At 41.8% G+C, this 17,162-nt stretch overlaps 1 protein-coding gene across 1 annotated transcript in view; it reads right to left on the bottom strand.

Moving 5' to 3' along the window:
• Positions 1-482: 482 nt before the first annotated feature.
• Positions 483-17,162, bottom strand: part of LOC134991356 (17-beta-hydroxysteroid dehydrogenase type 6-like) — a 38,219-nt gene continuing 21,539 nt past the window's right edge. The window contains exons 3-6 of the mRNA XM_063950739.1: positions 9,173-9,408; positions 8,127-8,137; positions 6,044-6,315; positions 483-3,677 (exon numbers count right to left, since the gene is read on the bottom strand). Coding sequence (XP_063806809.1) covers positions 3,463-3,677; positions 6,044-6,315; positions 8,127-8,137; positions 9,173-9,408 — 734 coding nt within the window. The 3' untranslated portion in view covers positions 483-3,462. The remainder of the gene's footprint in view (positions 3,678-6,043; positions 6,316-8,126; positions 8,138-9,172; positions 9,409-17,162) is intronic.

Genomic DNA, 17,162 nt, shown 5'->3' with positions numbered 1-17,162 from the left:
CTGGTCTCAGAGGAGGGGCCAGCCCACACTAACTAGCCACACACTGTAGGAGCTGGACCTGGGAGACGGACGGAGAAGGGCTGTGGTGATTATATCCATCCTGACACTGCCTGTGATGAGGCTAGATGGTGGTTGCATTTTGTCCTGTGACCCAGTATATTGACTGGCACCTCTCACATATTTTGGGAGGCAAGCCGCCCCCTTTGCCCATTGTCCCCCTGTTCCGACACCTATGCCTGTTAGCACATTTTGCATCGATAGGCTTTGGTCAGTTATTTCCCACACTGAACTGGATTTATGATGGTGCTTTTGACATGGCCCTGCACTTAAAGGGAGGCAGTCTACTTCTTTGACATTGCTCCTTAGAGCCATCTTTGAACAATGTTCAAGCAACGGATGCTTTGAAATTCAATTGATTCTTGTCACTGAATACAGACATTCGATACAGCAGACATGTGTTTATACAAATCGCATCAAGAAAGTGAAAGAACATTTGAAATTCACCATATCCAAATTTTGCATCTGTGTGGGTACATCGGGTATGGATTATTAGAGCTAAGCTAAAAAGGTCTACAGTCAGTAGGTCTACCATTAATGGTAGATGTGCATTAGGTTGATAGGGTCAAAAAGTTCACAAGTTTAAAAGGTCGACATAGAATAAATAGCCTGTAGAAAAGGTCAACAGGGTCAAAAGGTCGACATGGAAATGGTCGACAAAAACGTTAGACACTTTTTTCAGTTTTTTTTAGGGGTGTTTTGTCACTTTTCTGCCACAAACAAGTCCCACTAGTGTACCACATTTGCTCACCATGCTTCAGGCAAGGTGCCTCGCTACAGCTGCGCTTGGCACAGATTACTATGTCTAATCGTAGTCCACACGGATGGTAAAGTGTGAAAAAGTAAAAAAAAATTTTTTAAATAAAAAACTTGTGTCGACCTTATGTATGTTGACCATTGTCACATTGACCTTTTGATCCTGTCAACCTTTTAGTGGTCTACCATTATACCCCTTTCACATCTCCAATGCCGGATCCCATCAGAGAATTGGAAACGGGTTCTTCCCGGGTGGGATCTGGCATTGGAGCCTCTGTGCTGAATTCCCGACCTGGCAATATGCCGGGTCGGATGCCATAACGGTGGGGGTGGAGCCGGCAGTGGGGGCGGGGGAGGCACTGGGAGATGAGCTCATCTCCGCGCCACCTCTCCCTATGTACAGAACGGATCCCAGGTCGCATCAATCCGGGAGCCCGTTTACACAGCCACTGACCTGGTATTCAACACGGGAATAACCCTTCTTATTACCCGGGTTGAATTACCGGGTTAGGCGACCCAGGAATTCTCCAAGGCCCCTTTCACATCTCACTCTGACCCGTGTTGACCCGGCAATATGCCGGGTCAATACCGGGTTATTTTTGTGATGTGAAAGGGGTATTAGTGGTCAACCTATTGACTGTAGACCTTTTTAGTGCAGATATATAGACCAGATGTTGGGTACATCGCTACAAACTGATTTAGGAGATCCACTCCCCCCATGTGTTATATTACTCTGTACCTAACCCTGTTGCTAGATGCTCTTGATGTCTGGAGAAAACAAACAATACTAATAAAGCATCTGTCACTACTACAGTACCACAGCTGCTACTACTAATAATTTTAAATAATTTACAATCTAAAAGAGTTAGGATAACAATGAAACAATATAATGCTAGCAGCTGTCATAACAGGCATACATGGCTATTATATGAGGAAAAACTTAGAATAAGCCTATATGCCAGGATCAACCTTTTGCACGCAGTATGGCTCTCTGTATTGAATGACGTCCACTAAAGTGGACATAAGATTTTACATCATCACCGTAAAATAGAATATTTGATCATAACATCTACCATATTATGCCCTAAATGTTACTCTCATTGACTTTATTTTTATTTATTACATGCCCTGCTAACTTTTAGTAAAAATATTTTACAGAAATCCCTGAAGTGCTCGTGGCTGGTAAACTTTTCTCATCCATTTTATTTTGACCTTATTGTTTTTGTAGGAATTAAAAGCTGCCACTAGGTGGCATACCTTCAAGTTTGGTAGAAGAAAAAGAGGACACAATGCACTAGTGATGTCAAAAGTAGGGATGGCCATTGGTGTGCTCGCCATTAATTGTTGCCATGAATGGTGAAAACGGTGAGTGGTCATTGATGGTCACCAACTATGCTATGGTAGACCATTGGTAGTTTCACTCATTGATGGTGATCCCCGTTTTCTCAGTGAATGACCCGCGGGCCAATCACCTCCCAGGGAAGGTGCTTCATGGATGTCAGTAGCAGAGCTATGCTCCAGGTCCCGGCACCTTGCAACAAAACCTTGCAACAACAAAATATATATGTTTATGCTGTGCCATCAATGGAGGGAAACCATCTGGTTCTCTCCAAATTGATGGTAAAAGCATTCAACATTGGCCATGACAAACCATCACTGATTAGGAATAATCAGTAGTTGATGGCCATCCCTAGTCAAAGGGTAGTTTTTCTGGGAAATAAAGACTTAACAGCTGCCACTGTAGTGACCTCTATGCATGAAAGGATTGTTTCCATTTACTTAGACTGTTTTCTGATAGGTTATATACTATTCGTGATATTTACTCTCAGAGCTACTGAACAGTGGTCAGTCAGCTTGATCCATGGGAAATATATATTACATGTAGAATATTATAGGGGAGAACCATGGATGACTACTGTAAGTGGGCTCCTAATTACAAATATATCTTCCGTGATATTTATTTATTTACGGTTTCTTATATAACGCTGCAAATTCCGTAGCGCTTTACAATCTAAATTATTTTAGGACCTAATCAGAAAGTGCATTTTTCATTTTTATTGAATAATCCAAATGTATTCATAGCAAAATTTGAATCATTGTTGGATGGATTCTTTCTGAAATTATAAACTTATATTTAGTGATACAAATGCCATTTAGCTATAGGAGGTCATGCAGTATCATGCTGCTGCATTGTGTTCTGATGACAATCACATACAGGGGCGCACTGGAATGGTTTGTGGTTGGGGGGGGGGGCATAGTAAAAAATAAATCTTGGGGCTCCCCCTTCCCGATTCACCCCCCCACTCACCCCCTTACCTCCGGATCGATCCCCGTGGAGACTCCTACTATAAAAAGGCTGCCGCCGGCGCCGCAGCGTTCTGCCCCATCCTGTGTCCTGACCGGCTCTTCAGTTCACTGTTCAGGGATGCATTATGCCTCCTCCCAGTAGTGCATCAGTGAAAAACCGACTAGGACAGGACAGGGGGCAGCACACAGCAGCGCCACTGGCAGATTTAAAGTAGGAGTCTCTCAGCGGGAAACCGGAGGTAAGCGCTCCCCCTCCCCAGTAGCTGCGTCTCTTACATGTTTGGGTGGGGCATGCTGCCCCCTTTGCGGACCCCCCCACCTTTCCTGTTCCAACGCCACTGATCACATACAAGCTGGTTTGGGTGCTGAGCGGCACAGCACATAATCAGATAGGACAGTAGGGAGGTAGGACAGAGGGAGGTAGAAGAGCTTGCAGTCCCATCCAGGTGAGTATCTTGTCCAGGGGTAGACAGCAGTCACAGCATGTTCCATGCAGTCTGACACCATGTGAGCTCTTGGGTTGGCTGATTGCAAAAATGTTTCCAGTGACCTCATATCTATAAATACAGCACACACAACAGTTAGAGCACATTATACTGTATGACCCATGCTTCATATACAGTATAGATGGATTTAGAAGCAGATCATGATATTATGGTAAAGGTGCTTTACTAATAAGGCAATAATTGGGATTTACCGATAGCCTAAACATAAAGGTGAATATTGTGGATTTCTTTAATATCTTGGGTATATTTTGACATTCTTAGCAGCTGACAGCTATTCTACACGTGGAATCCAAGTTTCATAGACAAACACAGGTGGAATAAAAATCTGGGGAAACAGGAAATGATTGTATTATAGTGTGGGAGAATATAAAGCTCTCTCAGTCCTCAAGGCATACACTATACAATAATCTGGCACATATCTGTAAGATCTAGCTGGTTGGAATGAAACTCTGGTAATGGATGAGAGCAAATGACAATCGACCATTTGCTCCCAAACACTGAAAAATGGAAGAAAAACCCATCTGAAAAGGAGGATCTCTCTTCTGCGCACACTCAATCCCACCACAGTTTTGAGATTAAATACCCGTACCATAGTCCTATTAGATTGGAAAGTGTTAACCAGTTCACTTATGAGGGAAGTCCTTCAGTGTGGTTCCTGTTTCTCTCTTTGATCAGACGTCCCTCAAAGTGGGATTGAGAATGTGCTTAAGTGATATCCTCCTTTCGAGTTTTGTGTATATTGTGTCTGAGGTAGCGCGACCTCTTCGGGTTATCACTTTGCAGCCACTTAGGGCGCAGTAGACACATAGGTGTGCGCAGGGGGGGTGCCTGGTGCGCATAGGCACACCCTAATGTCTGGCACCCTGATCTCACATGCCTGATGTAGCGATCGCCGAGCAAGCAGATTACTGTCTCCTCTGCGCTGCACCCTGTCAGGACTGTATTACTGACCAGACGCCTGGGTTAATCAAGGGTGCCACTGCCAGCGGCTTTCAAACTCCCAGCTCCACCTCCATGTACAAAAACAGTATGATGTGATGTGATTAAGTCATGCTGCTCGCACGCCCACCCGCCACATGCCCACCTCTCTCCTTCTATGCTATGCCAATGCCAGCCACTGATGAGGATCAGCATGCAGCCAGTGTTCCTCTTAGGAAGACAAATTCAATACTGGCAGGCGGTCGGCAGCAACATTGACACGTCACTCGTTTTTCCAGCAGCAGCAGTACTAGTCTGCGACTCTCAGTGTCAGTGAGTGACTGACTTGTAAGTAAGCTGCTGCAGCTTGCAGAGGAAAGAGAGGGGGAGCCAGACCAGGCTGAGGAGGAGCAGTGTAATTGCAGTGAGTGCCATCAGGGGTGTTTGTTTGGCGCACACCACAACATCTGACAATGTATCTGCTTTATTCGGATTGGTACAAGGGTGGACATTTTATATTGCATTGACCGTCAATAGATGGTGCTAGACACGCCCAAAAGGCGGTGGTAGTCACACCCCTCAGACGGTGCACCCCCTAATAAAATGTGCTGCGCACGCCTATGAGTAGACATCCTAACCTCTACTTTGTGGAAGAAAAACTATTGTTCATGCCAAGTGGTTAATACTGTAATTTAACCAATTTGTCTCAATAACAGATTGTCCATTTTCCAGTGTTTGGGAGCAAATGGCCGATTGTCATTTGCTCTCATCCATTACCAGATTTTCATTCCAACCAGCTAGATCTGGCAGATAATTGTACAGTGCATGCCCAGTTTAACAGACCATGTTTCATGGTGGGTACACTACAATGTGTACCCATCGATGCGACAGACACACAGCTCTGCATGGGATTGTCAGCCGCACCCCCTGATTTGTTGATAATGCAGGAGCACACCATGCGTGATATAGTGCATGTACACAGAACTGGTCGTCCGATCGATCAGGAAAGTCCACAACTTTTCACAAATTGTTCCGTGTGTATGTAACTTTAGTGATATCTGTGCTTGAGCACAGGGGACTTATTTAGTACCTTAGTTATTTGATTTAACCATCTGTGCTGAAGCCTGGACATCACTAAAACCTGCACGGTTAGTGTGCCTTGAAGACAGAGGTTGGGACTGCCTGGCTTAAGGTGAGATGAAGGTAACGTAATGTCTGTCCAGGCCATTATTAAATTTTTTACAACATTACAGTAAGCGCATTTAGATGGAGACCTACTTCCACTGGGGCACTAGGTCTCCCTCCAAGCCTTATTTCCCTCCAAAACAGCCAAGCACCACTGTACACACAAGGTTTTGCACAAAGCGGGACCTATTTCAGCATACAGTAAAGATGGACTCCTGTCAATTGACCATGAGGTTTATGAGAAATAAATGTTCAATTATAGTCTATCCATTGCATTAAGGAAGGAATAATAAGATCAACATTTATCAACTTACATTGCTCATAGTAGTGCTGTCCATAGCTCTCTTTCACCATTGTAGGGAGATTATCCCACAGACGCCTCAAGTTATTTGCATGACTGTCAAATGAGAGAGTCATCATTGTTCTAAAACCGCCGGGTTCTATGATGGAGACTTTAACCCCAAAGTCACGTAGTTCTCTCCTGCAGTGGAAAAGTAAACTATTACTATGATAGCTTGCTGTATGGTTAGGGATGTATGCAGTCAGTATTTCAATATTTACAATGCTGACATTCACAAAGTCAACACTAGAATGTCAACAGTTATGTTTTAAATGCCAATATTAGAAATGTCAAAAAGTGAAGAGTGTGGACATGGACAGAATGTCAGCATCAGTGTTAGGGTTTGAAATACTGTTAGGTTTAGTGTTTGAGTGTACATCAGGGTTAGAATTAGGGATAGACTTACCTAAAAATACACAACATTGACATTCTGATTATGTCAACGTTTCAGTGCTGACAGCTGACTGTCAACATTATGAACATGTCAGCACACTCAATGTTGATATAACGGTCATGTCAACATAATGAATGTCAACATGATTAATGCAGACCTAATATACCAAATCCATATGCTATATGTGGGCTGAATTATTGCTATGATCTTGTCATACAGGAAGTATTGTTATACAGGAAGCGCTGCTACAGCTGTTGTTCAGTAAGACTTGCAGGTAGTAAAGACACACTGCTACAGCTCTCCAGACTCCTGTGATGATTTGCACACAGACCACTTTACAGTATGGGTACAGACTTTTGAAAACTACTGTATTGCTGGTGCTCACATTACATCTGCCACATGACTCCTAAATGCTATGCATAGACATGACTGCAGGAAGCTTAAATATTGGGTGTGCTCGTGCACCCAGTTCCTCCTTTGGGTGAATCGGGACATAAAGATCCGCCACCTCCTGTTAAGCCCCACCCCTTCTACCCCTTCTCACAAAGCCTCACCCCCTCATGCAGCGCCACACTGGGTTTCACTACAGTAAGTGAGGCCTCTGCTCCATAGTTTTCTATGGGGCTGCTAGGCAGTCAGATTTTCCAAGCTCCTGAATGCAAAGCATTTCAGAGCCTGGTCTCAGCAGCTATTGCCATCTTCAGATGACATTAGCAATTGTAGCCTATGGGCTACACTCCGCATAAAATTACCAGAAGAGGGTTCTGCAGGAACCCTCCAAAGCAATGGCCACTCATTCATGCATGGTCAGCAGACTGTGCATGTGTAGTAGTGCTGCAGGGTTACTAAAGAGGCGTGATTGCTAATGTGATCACCTCACTTCTAACACACATGGCAGGGACAAGTTCCTATAGGAGCCACTACATGTGTTTCTTTAATACATTTTGGCAGAAAATATCTTATTGCTGCGAACAGTGGTTATAAGAAATCATAAATATTAGATCTAAAACCTGATAATTAACCCTTCACTGCTGACCCTGGGTCTGTGAGACCCAGTCATTCTGATTGTTGTTCCATCAGTACCTTTGTATAGTGTCATGTACTTTCCGTTGACAGATGAATCATAACGATGTGCTAGATGCGTTTGCTACAACAGCCCTTCCTTTGTCTGCCGGGTCTGAGAGACCAAGCGTCAGTACTAAAGTAACTCTTTTGAGTGCCTGTAGTCACTGCTTTACGGAAAAATTGCAACCACCAGGAAAACGAGGAAGAAGCAGCAAATGCATCAACAAGGATAGAAAAACACATTATTACTGTGAAAAATGTAATGATTTTCTTTATATGGAGCATGCAACATTTATGTGTCTGGAATGCTTAAAATATTGGACAGGAAATGTAATAATGTTTTCTGAATAAAACAATTAATAGTTGGAGATTAACAAGGGGTTTCTATTTACATTCCTGATCAATATCCATAGAATTCCTTAAACACAGAAATCCAAATGGGTCTCACAGACCCAGCGTCAATGTCACAAAATTTGTCATCACTACTGAAAGGGTAAAAAATGTTCCCCGTAGAAATAATACAGACATTGTTGATAAACTGCTGAATTAAAAATCTTATTTTCTTTTCTTTTTTTGCACATTGTCCTTAAAAATATACCATATAACAAGCTTAAATAACAGTACTAAAGAACCACAATCACAGTTAGTATTTAGATCTTATATAGACTTGCGTTGAGCTCACATCATACTCATATCTGTAGAGATGAGCGGGTTCGGTTCCCCGGGAACCGAACCCCCCTGAACTTTGCGATGCGAGCCAGGATCCAAGCCCAGCTCGGGACTTCCCACCTTACTCGGATCCCAAAACGAGGCCGAACATCTTCCCACTGTCGGATTCTTATGGGTTTGGGATTCTATACAAGTCCCCACACATCCACGCCATCTTCACTCCGGCATTGGGGAGTGTACTAGACGGATGTTTCTGGTGGGAGTGCCGTGTAACTGAAAAAGGGGTGTCAGCTATAATCAGAAAATCGGGTGTTCTCTCTCTGTCTGCTGTATCTGAAAGGGGTGATCTGTCAGTCCATCCAGTGTAAAATTAAAATAAAAGCTAAAAACAAAGAGCCTAAAATTAAAAAAAAAGTAATAATTTTGTGCTGTACCCCAGTGTACTATACAATTTTTATTTTATTTTCATAAGTACTGTGACACTGCCAGTCAGACTGCAGTATAGTATTCCCTACTCATACACGTATTGTGCGACGTTGTCGGTGAAGTCAACTGCAGTGTGCATTTATTATTATATACATTTCTGACTCATTTGTGCTACGCGGTCGGTAAAGCCAACTCAGTGTGTAATTATTATATATTTTTGAATAATTTGTGAGACACTGTCGGTGAAAGTCAACTCCACTTTATGTTGATAATGGAGGCTACTACTAGTTCTGAAGCAGCTGCCACTAGTCATGACATTGACAATGCAAGTCCGTCAATGTCATCTGCTAAGGTAGATGCCCAGGGGCATGTGATGTTAGTGTATTAGAATGCTTAATATTTGTAGACACTCCCTTACTAATATGTGCAAGCCTGAATCTTCAGTGATGGTTCCTGGGACCAGGGGGATGCTGGGAAGTGGGTGGTCCAGTGTGCAGTGTGCCTGGAGTTGGGGATGGAATAAAAACAGCACAGCAGGGAACTCACATGTCTCTGTATCCTTATGACTGGATTTACTATCATATGAACAAAACATGGTGTCAGAAGAAGTCTAACTTGGACTGCTAGTGCTCTCAGAGTGTGAAAGAATCCTGCAGAAGTCTGTACGGCTGTGATACTCAGTGTCTGCAAAGCCTGCCGTGTGCTCCTCTCTTCAAACAGTGAGTAACCATGGATAAACTGGCTCCTCCAACCGGCATGCTGATGTCTGGTAACTTGTCTGAAAACTGGAAAAGATTTAAGCAAAGGTTTAATATATATATCTTGCTGCATGTGGAGCTGATACAGAGGCTGACAAAACTAAGGCATCCATTTTCCTCCATGTGATAGGAGGGGATGTGCTGGACATTTATAATAGTTTTCAGTTTGATGAGGGGCAGAATATGGTGCTATCTTCTATAATGCAAAAGTTTGAAGATTACTTTGTGCCAAGGAAAAATGTGACATATGAAAGATATAAGTTTTTCACATGTGATCAGAAGTCTGGAGATGGATTTGATCAGTATGTTACAGAGCTGCAATCACTCAGTAAAACCTGTGAGTTTGGTGATTTAAAGGATTCACTGATTAGAGATCGTATGGTCTGTGGTATACCTGATAATGGACTCCGAGAGAGACTGCTGAGAGAGCAAGACCTAACACTAGATAAGGCAGTGACTATGTGCAGATCTGCAGAAATAACTAGATTTCAAGCCAAAACGTTACACAAGGAAGCTGATGTAGTGCAGAAAACAGAGCCAAGCAAACCTCCATTCTCAAGAATGAAGCAGTCTAAGCCACAGTCTAATAAGGAAATGTGTAGTAGATGTGGAAATGCTCATAATCCTAAAATGTGCCCGGCTTATGGTAAAACCTGCATGAAATGTGGTAGACTAAATCACTTTGCCAAATGCTGTAAAAGGAAAAGTGAAGCAACCAATGTGCATGCTGTTAAAGAAACAGAGGAATTCTTTGTGGATTGCATTGAACTTTGCAGTGCAGATAAGAAAGAATGGATTGTCCCTTTAACTGTGAACGAGATTGTCATTCCCTTTAAGCTTGATACTGGCACGCAGGTGAATTTAATATCGTTTCAAGACTATAAGACTTTTAGAGTAAAACCTAAAATTTATCCAGCCAAAGTGATAGTTACAGGGTACACTGGGGAGGAAATTCCTGTGAAAGGTACATGCTTAGTGACACTGAAATATAAGGGACAACAGTTTAAAACATCTCTACTGATTGTGGATAAAAATGTGCAACAGATTCTAGGATTAAGTTCCTGTCAGAAACTAAGCTTGCTAAAGAAAGTTTTTATGGTGACATCGCAAGTAGAATATGACTGCAAATCGATGTTTACAGAATACAGAGACTTGTTTGAAGGTCTAGGTTGTTTGCCTGGAGAGCATAACATAAATTTAGACACACAAGTTTCTTCAGTGATACACCCCTGTAGAAAAGTGCCGTTTGCGCTGAGAGAAAAACTGAAACAAGAGTTAAAATCGCATGGAAGCTTTGGGTGTGATACAGAAAGTTGATGAGCCTACTGAATGGATAAGCGCCTTAGTCATTGTTGAAAAGAAAAATGGACAACTCAGAATAAGTCTAGACCCCAGAGATTTAAACAAAGCTATATAACGAGAACATTTCAAACTACCAACCAGAGATGAAATTATGTCGCAATTTGCGGGAGCAAAATGGTTCAGTAAATTGGACGCATCTTCAGGATTCTGGCAAATGTAGCTAGATGAGGCCAGCTCAAAGCTTTGTACATTTAATACACCAGAAGGTCGATACAGATTTCTTCGACTACCATATGGAATATTGTCTGCTCCAGAAGTATATCACAAAAAGATACACATGATTTTTGAACATATTCCAGGTGTTGAAACAATGATGGATGACATTATTGTCTGGGGATCTACAAAGGAAGAACACGATTCTAGATTGAGACAAGTAATGGAACTTGTCAAGAAAGTGAATCTAAAGCTAAACAAGGACAAATGTGAATTTGACGTGAATACACTTACCTTTATGGGCGTCGTGGTCTCGGCTCAAGGTGTAAAACCAGACCCAAGGAAAATATCAACCATAGTGAATATGGAATGTCCTAACAACAAAGACGATGACAGAAGATTCCTACAAATGATTACTTACTTAGGAAAGTTTATTTCTCAACTCTCTGAACGAGCAGCCTCTCTTAGATGGTTGTTGGACAAAGATAACGAGTGGATATGGTCACATGAACAAGAAGAAAGTTGGCAAAACTTGAAACAGATCATTACAGAGCAATCAGTGCTAAAATTCTTTGATCCTGTGAAAAGAATAAGAATTTCAGCAGATGCTTCGCAATTTGGCCTAGGCTCAGTGCTGTTACAAGAACATGAGGATACATGGCAACCAGTAATCTATGCCTCAAGAGCGCTGACAAGTGCTGAAACAAGGTATGCTCAGATAGAAAAAGAACTTCTAGCGATCACATATGCATGTGAGCGATTTCATTAGTTTGTGTATGGTCAAACATTTACAGTGGAAACTGACCACAAGCCATTGGTAGCTATCATGACTAAATCATTACATGACTGTCCCATGAGAATTCAATGAATGCTCATCAGACTACAGAAATATGATGTATACTTGCTGTACTGTCCCGGCAAATACATTTACATTGCTGATACACTTTCTCGTGCTGTGGACAAAAGTGAAGGTTCCAAAAGTCTGATGGATGAAGAGATAGAAGCCTATGTTAATTTGATCGTAGCTTCTCTACCAGTGTCTCTTGCAAGACAAGAACAGATTAGGAAAGAAACTGAAACAGATGACACAATGAAAGTGTTGGAAGATATCATTCTGAAAGGTTGGCCAGCATATAAACATGCATGCCCGCTGTCTATCCATGATTATTGGATGTACCGCAGTGACCTTACAGTTGTCGATGGTATTATTTACAAAGGCAATAGGTTTGTCATACCTGCACGACTAAGAAAAACTATGCTGTGCAAGATACATGAAGGCGACTTAGGAGAAGAAAAATGTAAGCGGAGAGCGTGTGAAGTTATGTATTGGCCAAGAATGAACCAAGACATAGCACAGACTACAGCTACATGTGAATTATGTCTTACGTATAGACCGAAACAAGTCGAGCCACTGAGTGCCAGAGAGACCGTACCAGAAAGTTGGCGCAGATTTGTTTGATTGTAATGGGAAAATGTACATTGTTGTGACTGATTATTACTCTAACTACCCTGAGGTGAAGACACTACATACAGCTACTAGTAAAGCCGTAATCAAATTGCATGAAGTCAATCTTTGCAAGGCATGGTGTTCCTATGGAAGTATTCACTGACAATGGCTCAGTTTTCCAGTGCTGAATTTAGACAATTTGCTGATGAGTGGGAATTTGTCCATACTACGTCAAGTCCCCACTATCCACGCTCAAATGGGTTGGTGGAAAGTTCAGTAAAAACTGTAAAGAGTCTCATGAAAAAAGCTCAAGAAGGTAAAGAAGATTTCTACAAAAGTCTTTTAATCTACCACAGTACACCTTCATAGAATGGACTTTCTCCTGCACAAATGCTGATGGGAAGGAGGATTAGAGCAAATCTCCCGATACATGATGAACTGCTTAATACACATAACTCAGCGTTGGTCAGACTGAGTAAGGAACGTCAATGGGCGAAACAGAAACTATTCAATGACAGGCGAACAAAAAGCTTATCTGATCTAAAATAGGGTGACCAAGTCCGTCTCAGAGATCACGAGAAAGGTATTTGGGTGCAGAAAGGTATTGTGCAAGCACAAATAGCACCAAGATCTTATACTATACGTACAGAGCATGGAACGGAAGTAAGAAGAAATCGGGTGGATTTAAGATCTCAACCTAACCATAATGAAGACAACATGACTGAAGAATACCCTTCATCTGACATGCATGATGATCCTCATAATGGTGAACAAACCACGATTCTAGAAAGGTCCAACATGGTAGATGAAACACAGACTGTGTATGAAAGACCCAAAAGGGAAATACGCAGACCTGAGACTCATTGAAACGTGTTAGATGATGTTCTTAATATGACGTTAATTGTTACATTGAAGCGTACAGGGTTTATCTTTAAAGAAAAGAGGATGTGATGTTAGTGTATTAGAATGCAAAATATTTGTAGACACTCCCTTACTAATATGTGTAAGCCTGAATCTTCAGTGATGGTCCCTCGGTCCAGGGGTATGCTGGGAAGTGGGTGGTCCAGTGTGCCTGGAGTTGGGGATGGAATAAAAACAGCACAGCAGTGAACTCACATGTCTCTGTATCCTTATGACTGGATTTACTATCATATGAACAAAACAGGGCATAGAGGTCTTAGGCCAGGGTGTGTAAAATCATTTAAATTAGAGAGTGGTAAAGGAAAAACAGAAAGGAACGGTATCTGCACAGGCAGTAAGACAAACTGCGCATTCAGAATCATCAGACATTCTTGAGGAAGGTTTAAGGGTGTCCACGTCAGCTGACATTTCTCACACTGTGCTAATAGAGAAGCCTCTTTCACCTTTTCTTAACATGTGGGGAGCAGTACAAGTAAATATGGTGATGATGATGAGGACATAATACAAATCGAGGATTTGTGTGTGAAATTGGTACAGGATGAGGGGGATATGCGTGTACTATCTGACAGTGAGGATGATGATGTTGTTTGTGTAAGTCAGCCACCACTGGCTGCATTTGTTGATACATTTGATAAAAAGAAAGCCATTGCGATGCCTGGGTATAAGACCAAAAAAGCCACCTCTTGGGTGTGGGATTTTTCTTTACTCCGATCCTGACAATGTTTATGAAAGCATCTGCTCCATTTGTGAGGCCAAATTTTGTAGCGGTTGGAACGTTAGCCATCTAAGCACCTCCTCCATGTTACGTAATTTGCAGCGAAGACATGAAATTTATTGTACAAGATTATAATGCAATTAACACCTCCTCAACATCCTCACAGTAATTCTTAACGGATGAAGTCTTCCTAAAACATTGTTTTGTTGGGGCCCAAACAAACCAATCATTTTAGCCAAAAGTGACGGTCCCTGTTGCTGAAATTTTTGGTTTGTTAAACTGTGCATGTCCTGTTCAATATATACAACGTAAAGGAAAATTCCTTCTTGCACCTTATTTCTTTGCGTTATGTGCTCTTTGGAGCATTTTATGGGTATAGTTTCTAAAACTGCCATCCTGTCTGCCACTACAGTGCCACTCCTAGATGTGCCAAGTGTTTGTGCCACCCACTTCTGTCGCTTATCTTAGTCATCCAGCTACCTTGGTGCAACCTTTTGGCCTAAACTGGAAGCAAACAATATTGTGATCTGTGGGGTGTTCAAAATAGACTGGAAATGAGTGGAAATTGATGTTATTGAGGTTAATACTACTGTAGGATGTAGGAACAAAACAGGCCCAGATTCTGTGATTTTAGCTGTAAGATTTACTGTACAAAAAGCAAACAAAAAAAAAAAAAACTAATTAGAACCAAAACAAAAAAACACACAAGGGCGGTTTTGGCAAAACCAATCCAAAACAAAAACACGATAAAAAAAAACAAAAACCTGAAAAATGGCCAGGTGCACATCGCTACATATCTGTGGCCTCTGATAATTTTAGTCCATAGGATGCTATGAATGGATTCAATAGAAACCTTTGGCATATTATCAATAGAGATGTGCGGCGGGCACTTTTCATGTTTTGTGTTTTGATTCTAATTCCCCGGTCGTGTTTTGGATTAATTGTTGGTCGTGTTTTGGTTCTGGATGATTTTTGAAAAAAAAAAAAAAAAAAAACCACACACAACACAACACAACACCAACATAAAAATGCCTAAAATCACAGAATTTGGGGGTAATTTTGATCCCACAGTATTATTAACCTCAATAACATTAATTTCCACTAGTTTCCAGTCTATTCTGAACACCTCACAATATTGTTTTTAGGCCAAAAGGTTGCACCCAGGTGGCTGTACGACTAAGCTAAGCGACACAAGTGTGCGGCACAAACACCTGTGGCACTGCAGTGTCAGACCGGATGCCAAAAAAATAAAAGGGCCCCAAACAGCACATCATACAAAGATGTAAAAGAGGTAGCTGTATAACTAAGCTAAGAGACAAGTGTGCGGCACAAAAACCTGGCCCACCTAGGGTTGGCACTGCAGTCCCACTGCACTGATGGCGGATACCGGACACACGTGTAACACCAGCATAGTTGTTATGGCCTCAGTAATCCGATTTGCAACAGGGTGTAATATATATATATATATATATATATATATATTATCCGGCACTCTGGATGAAGAATAAAGTAATTATGCCCGGGTGCCCTCCTCGTTGTGCATATAGACAAAGGAATCCTTCCCACTGACCAATGTGGTACTGGGTGGAAGAAAAACAGGCGGCACTCCAAGGTCTTTCAAAATAAACTTTGTATTGAAAGGTTACAGCATGGTGCAAAAGCAACGTTTCAAGACCATTGCGGTCTTTTCGTCAGGCTGTGCATTGTGAGAAAAAAAACAATTGACTGAACAGTGTTTAAGGTGCTTACCTGCAATATGCATATTGCAGGTAAGCACCTTAAACACTGTTCAGTCAATTGTTTTTTTTCTCACAATGCACAGCCTGACGAAAAGACCGCAATGGTCTTGAAACGTTGCTTTTGCACCATGCTGTAACCTTTCAATACAAAGTTTATTTTGAAAGACCTTGGAGTGCCGCCTGTTTTTCTTCCACCCAGTACCACATTGGTCAGTGGGTAGGATTCCTTTGTGTGTATATATATATATATATATATATATACACACACACACACATGCATACATACATACATACATACATATATACACACACACACACACACACACACACATATACATATATATATATATATACACACACACACACACACACACACACACACACACACATACACCAGTACCTCTGGACATATACGCCAATACAGGGAAACCACCACTGTACTGATGCAGGACACCACAGCACCACTGCAATGGACTGGACTTATACAGCAGCATTGGACATATGGCAGCAGAGGACACCACCACTGTGACTGGACAGATGCAGCACAAGACACGGACACTAAGGATGGAGACACGTCCTCTCTCTACACTCTCCAATGCCAGAGTGAAAATGGCGGAGACCCACAGCTCCTTATATGGTATAAAAACCCAGCGAGAATAAGACAGCGGGATATTGACTTTGTCTCGTTCTGGTTTCCGAGTCAGGCGGGAAACACTCATCTCTAATTATCAATTCATATAAATCGCTTCCAGTCTTCCAAAAATGCTGACCTTTAATGAGTTTCAAACACAGGCAAAATGTTATGCCGTTGCTTGTACTTCCCCTTAGGGATACAGTCACCTTTCCATCTAAACTACCACAGTCAAACAAATGTGGTTGCCTTAAATCCATCAAGTACACAATGTGTAAACATATGATCGCAAGTGACACAGTTTATGTATCCCAAGTTTGATCAATTCTTCAATATCAAATGTACCCTATTGATTCTCATTACTTTTGTGGTACTATATGTACTCTTACCAGTGACGTGCGGTGGGGTGAGGCAGGTGAGGCAGAGCCTTTCCTATCATACTAACGTTTGTGCCAGAGTTTTGACTGTATAAAGTATATAAAAAATACAAAGAATATGTTCAAAATATCTTCTTTGTATCATTCTAATCATTTTTATAGTCAAATCTCTGGAGTAAAAAGTCTATGGCAGGTGAGGCAGTGCCTCACTTGCTTATCTTTTCCGCCCATCTCTGATCAAAACCCACCAAATTTACAGGAGTTTATACTGCTGCACCTGTGTATAATGCCCACATGAACCATTTGGCTCATATATTGTGTGTAAATCTGGCTTTGGTACTAACCAGTGTCTCCTAAGAAATTTACCTCACCGCACGTCCCTGACTCTTACCTACCCATGCAAGCTATGGTACATTGAGTGAATACATTGACATGC

Source organism: Pseudophryne corroboree, chromosome 2 (genome assembly GCF_028390025.1).
Source record: "Pseudophryne corroboree isolate aPseCor3 chromosome 2, aPseCor3.hap2, whole genome shotgun sequence".
NCBI lineage: Eukaryota > Metazoa > Chordata > Amphibia > Anura > Myobatrachidae > Pseudophryne > Pseudophryne corroboree.
Note: the sequence above shows the minus strand (reverse complement) of the source record. Positions and strands in the feature narration are given on the sequence as shown.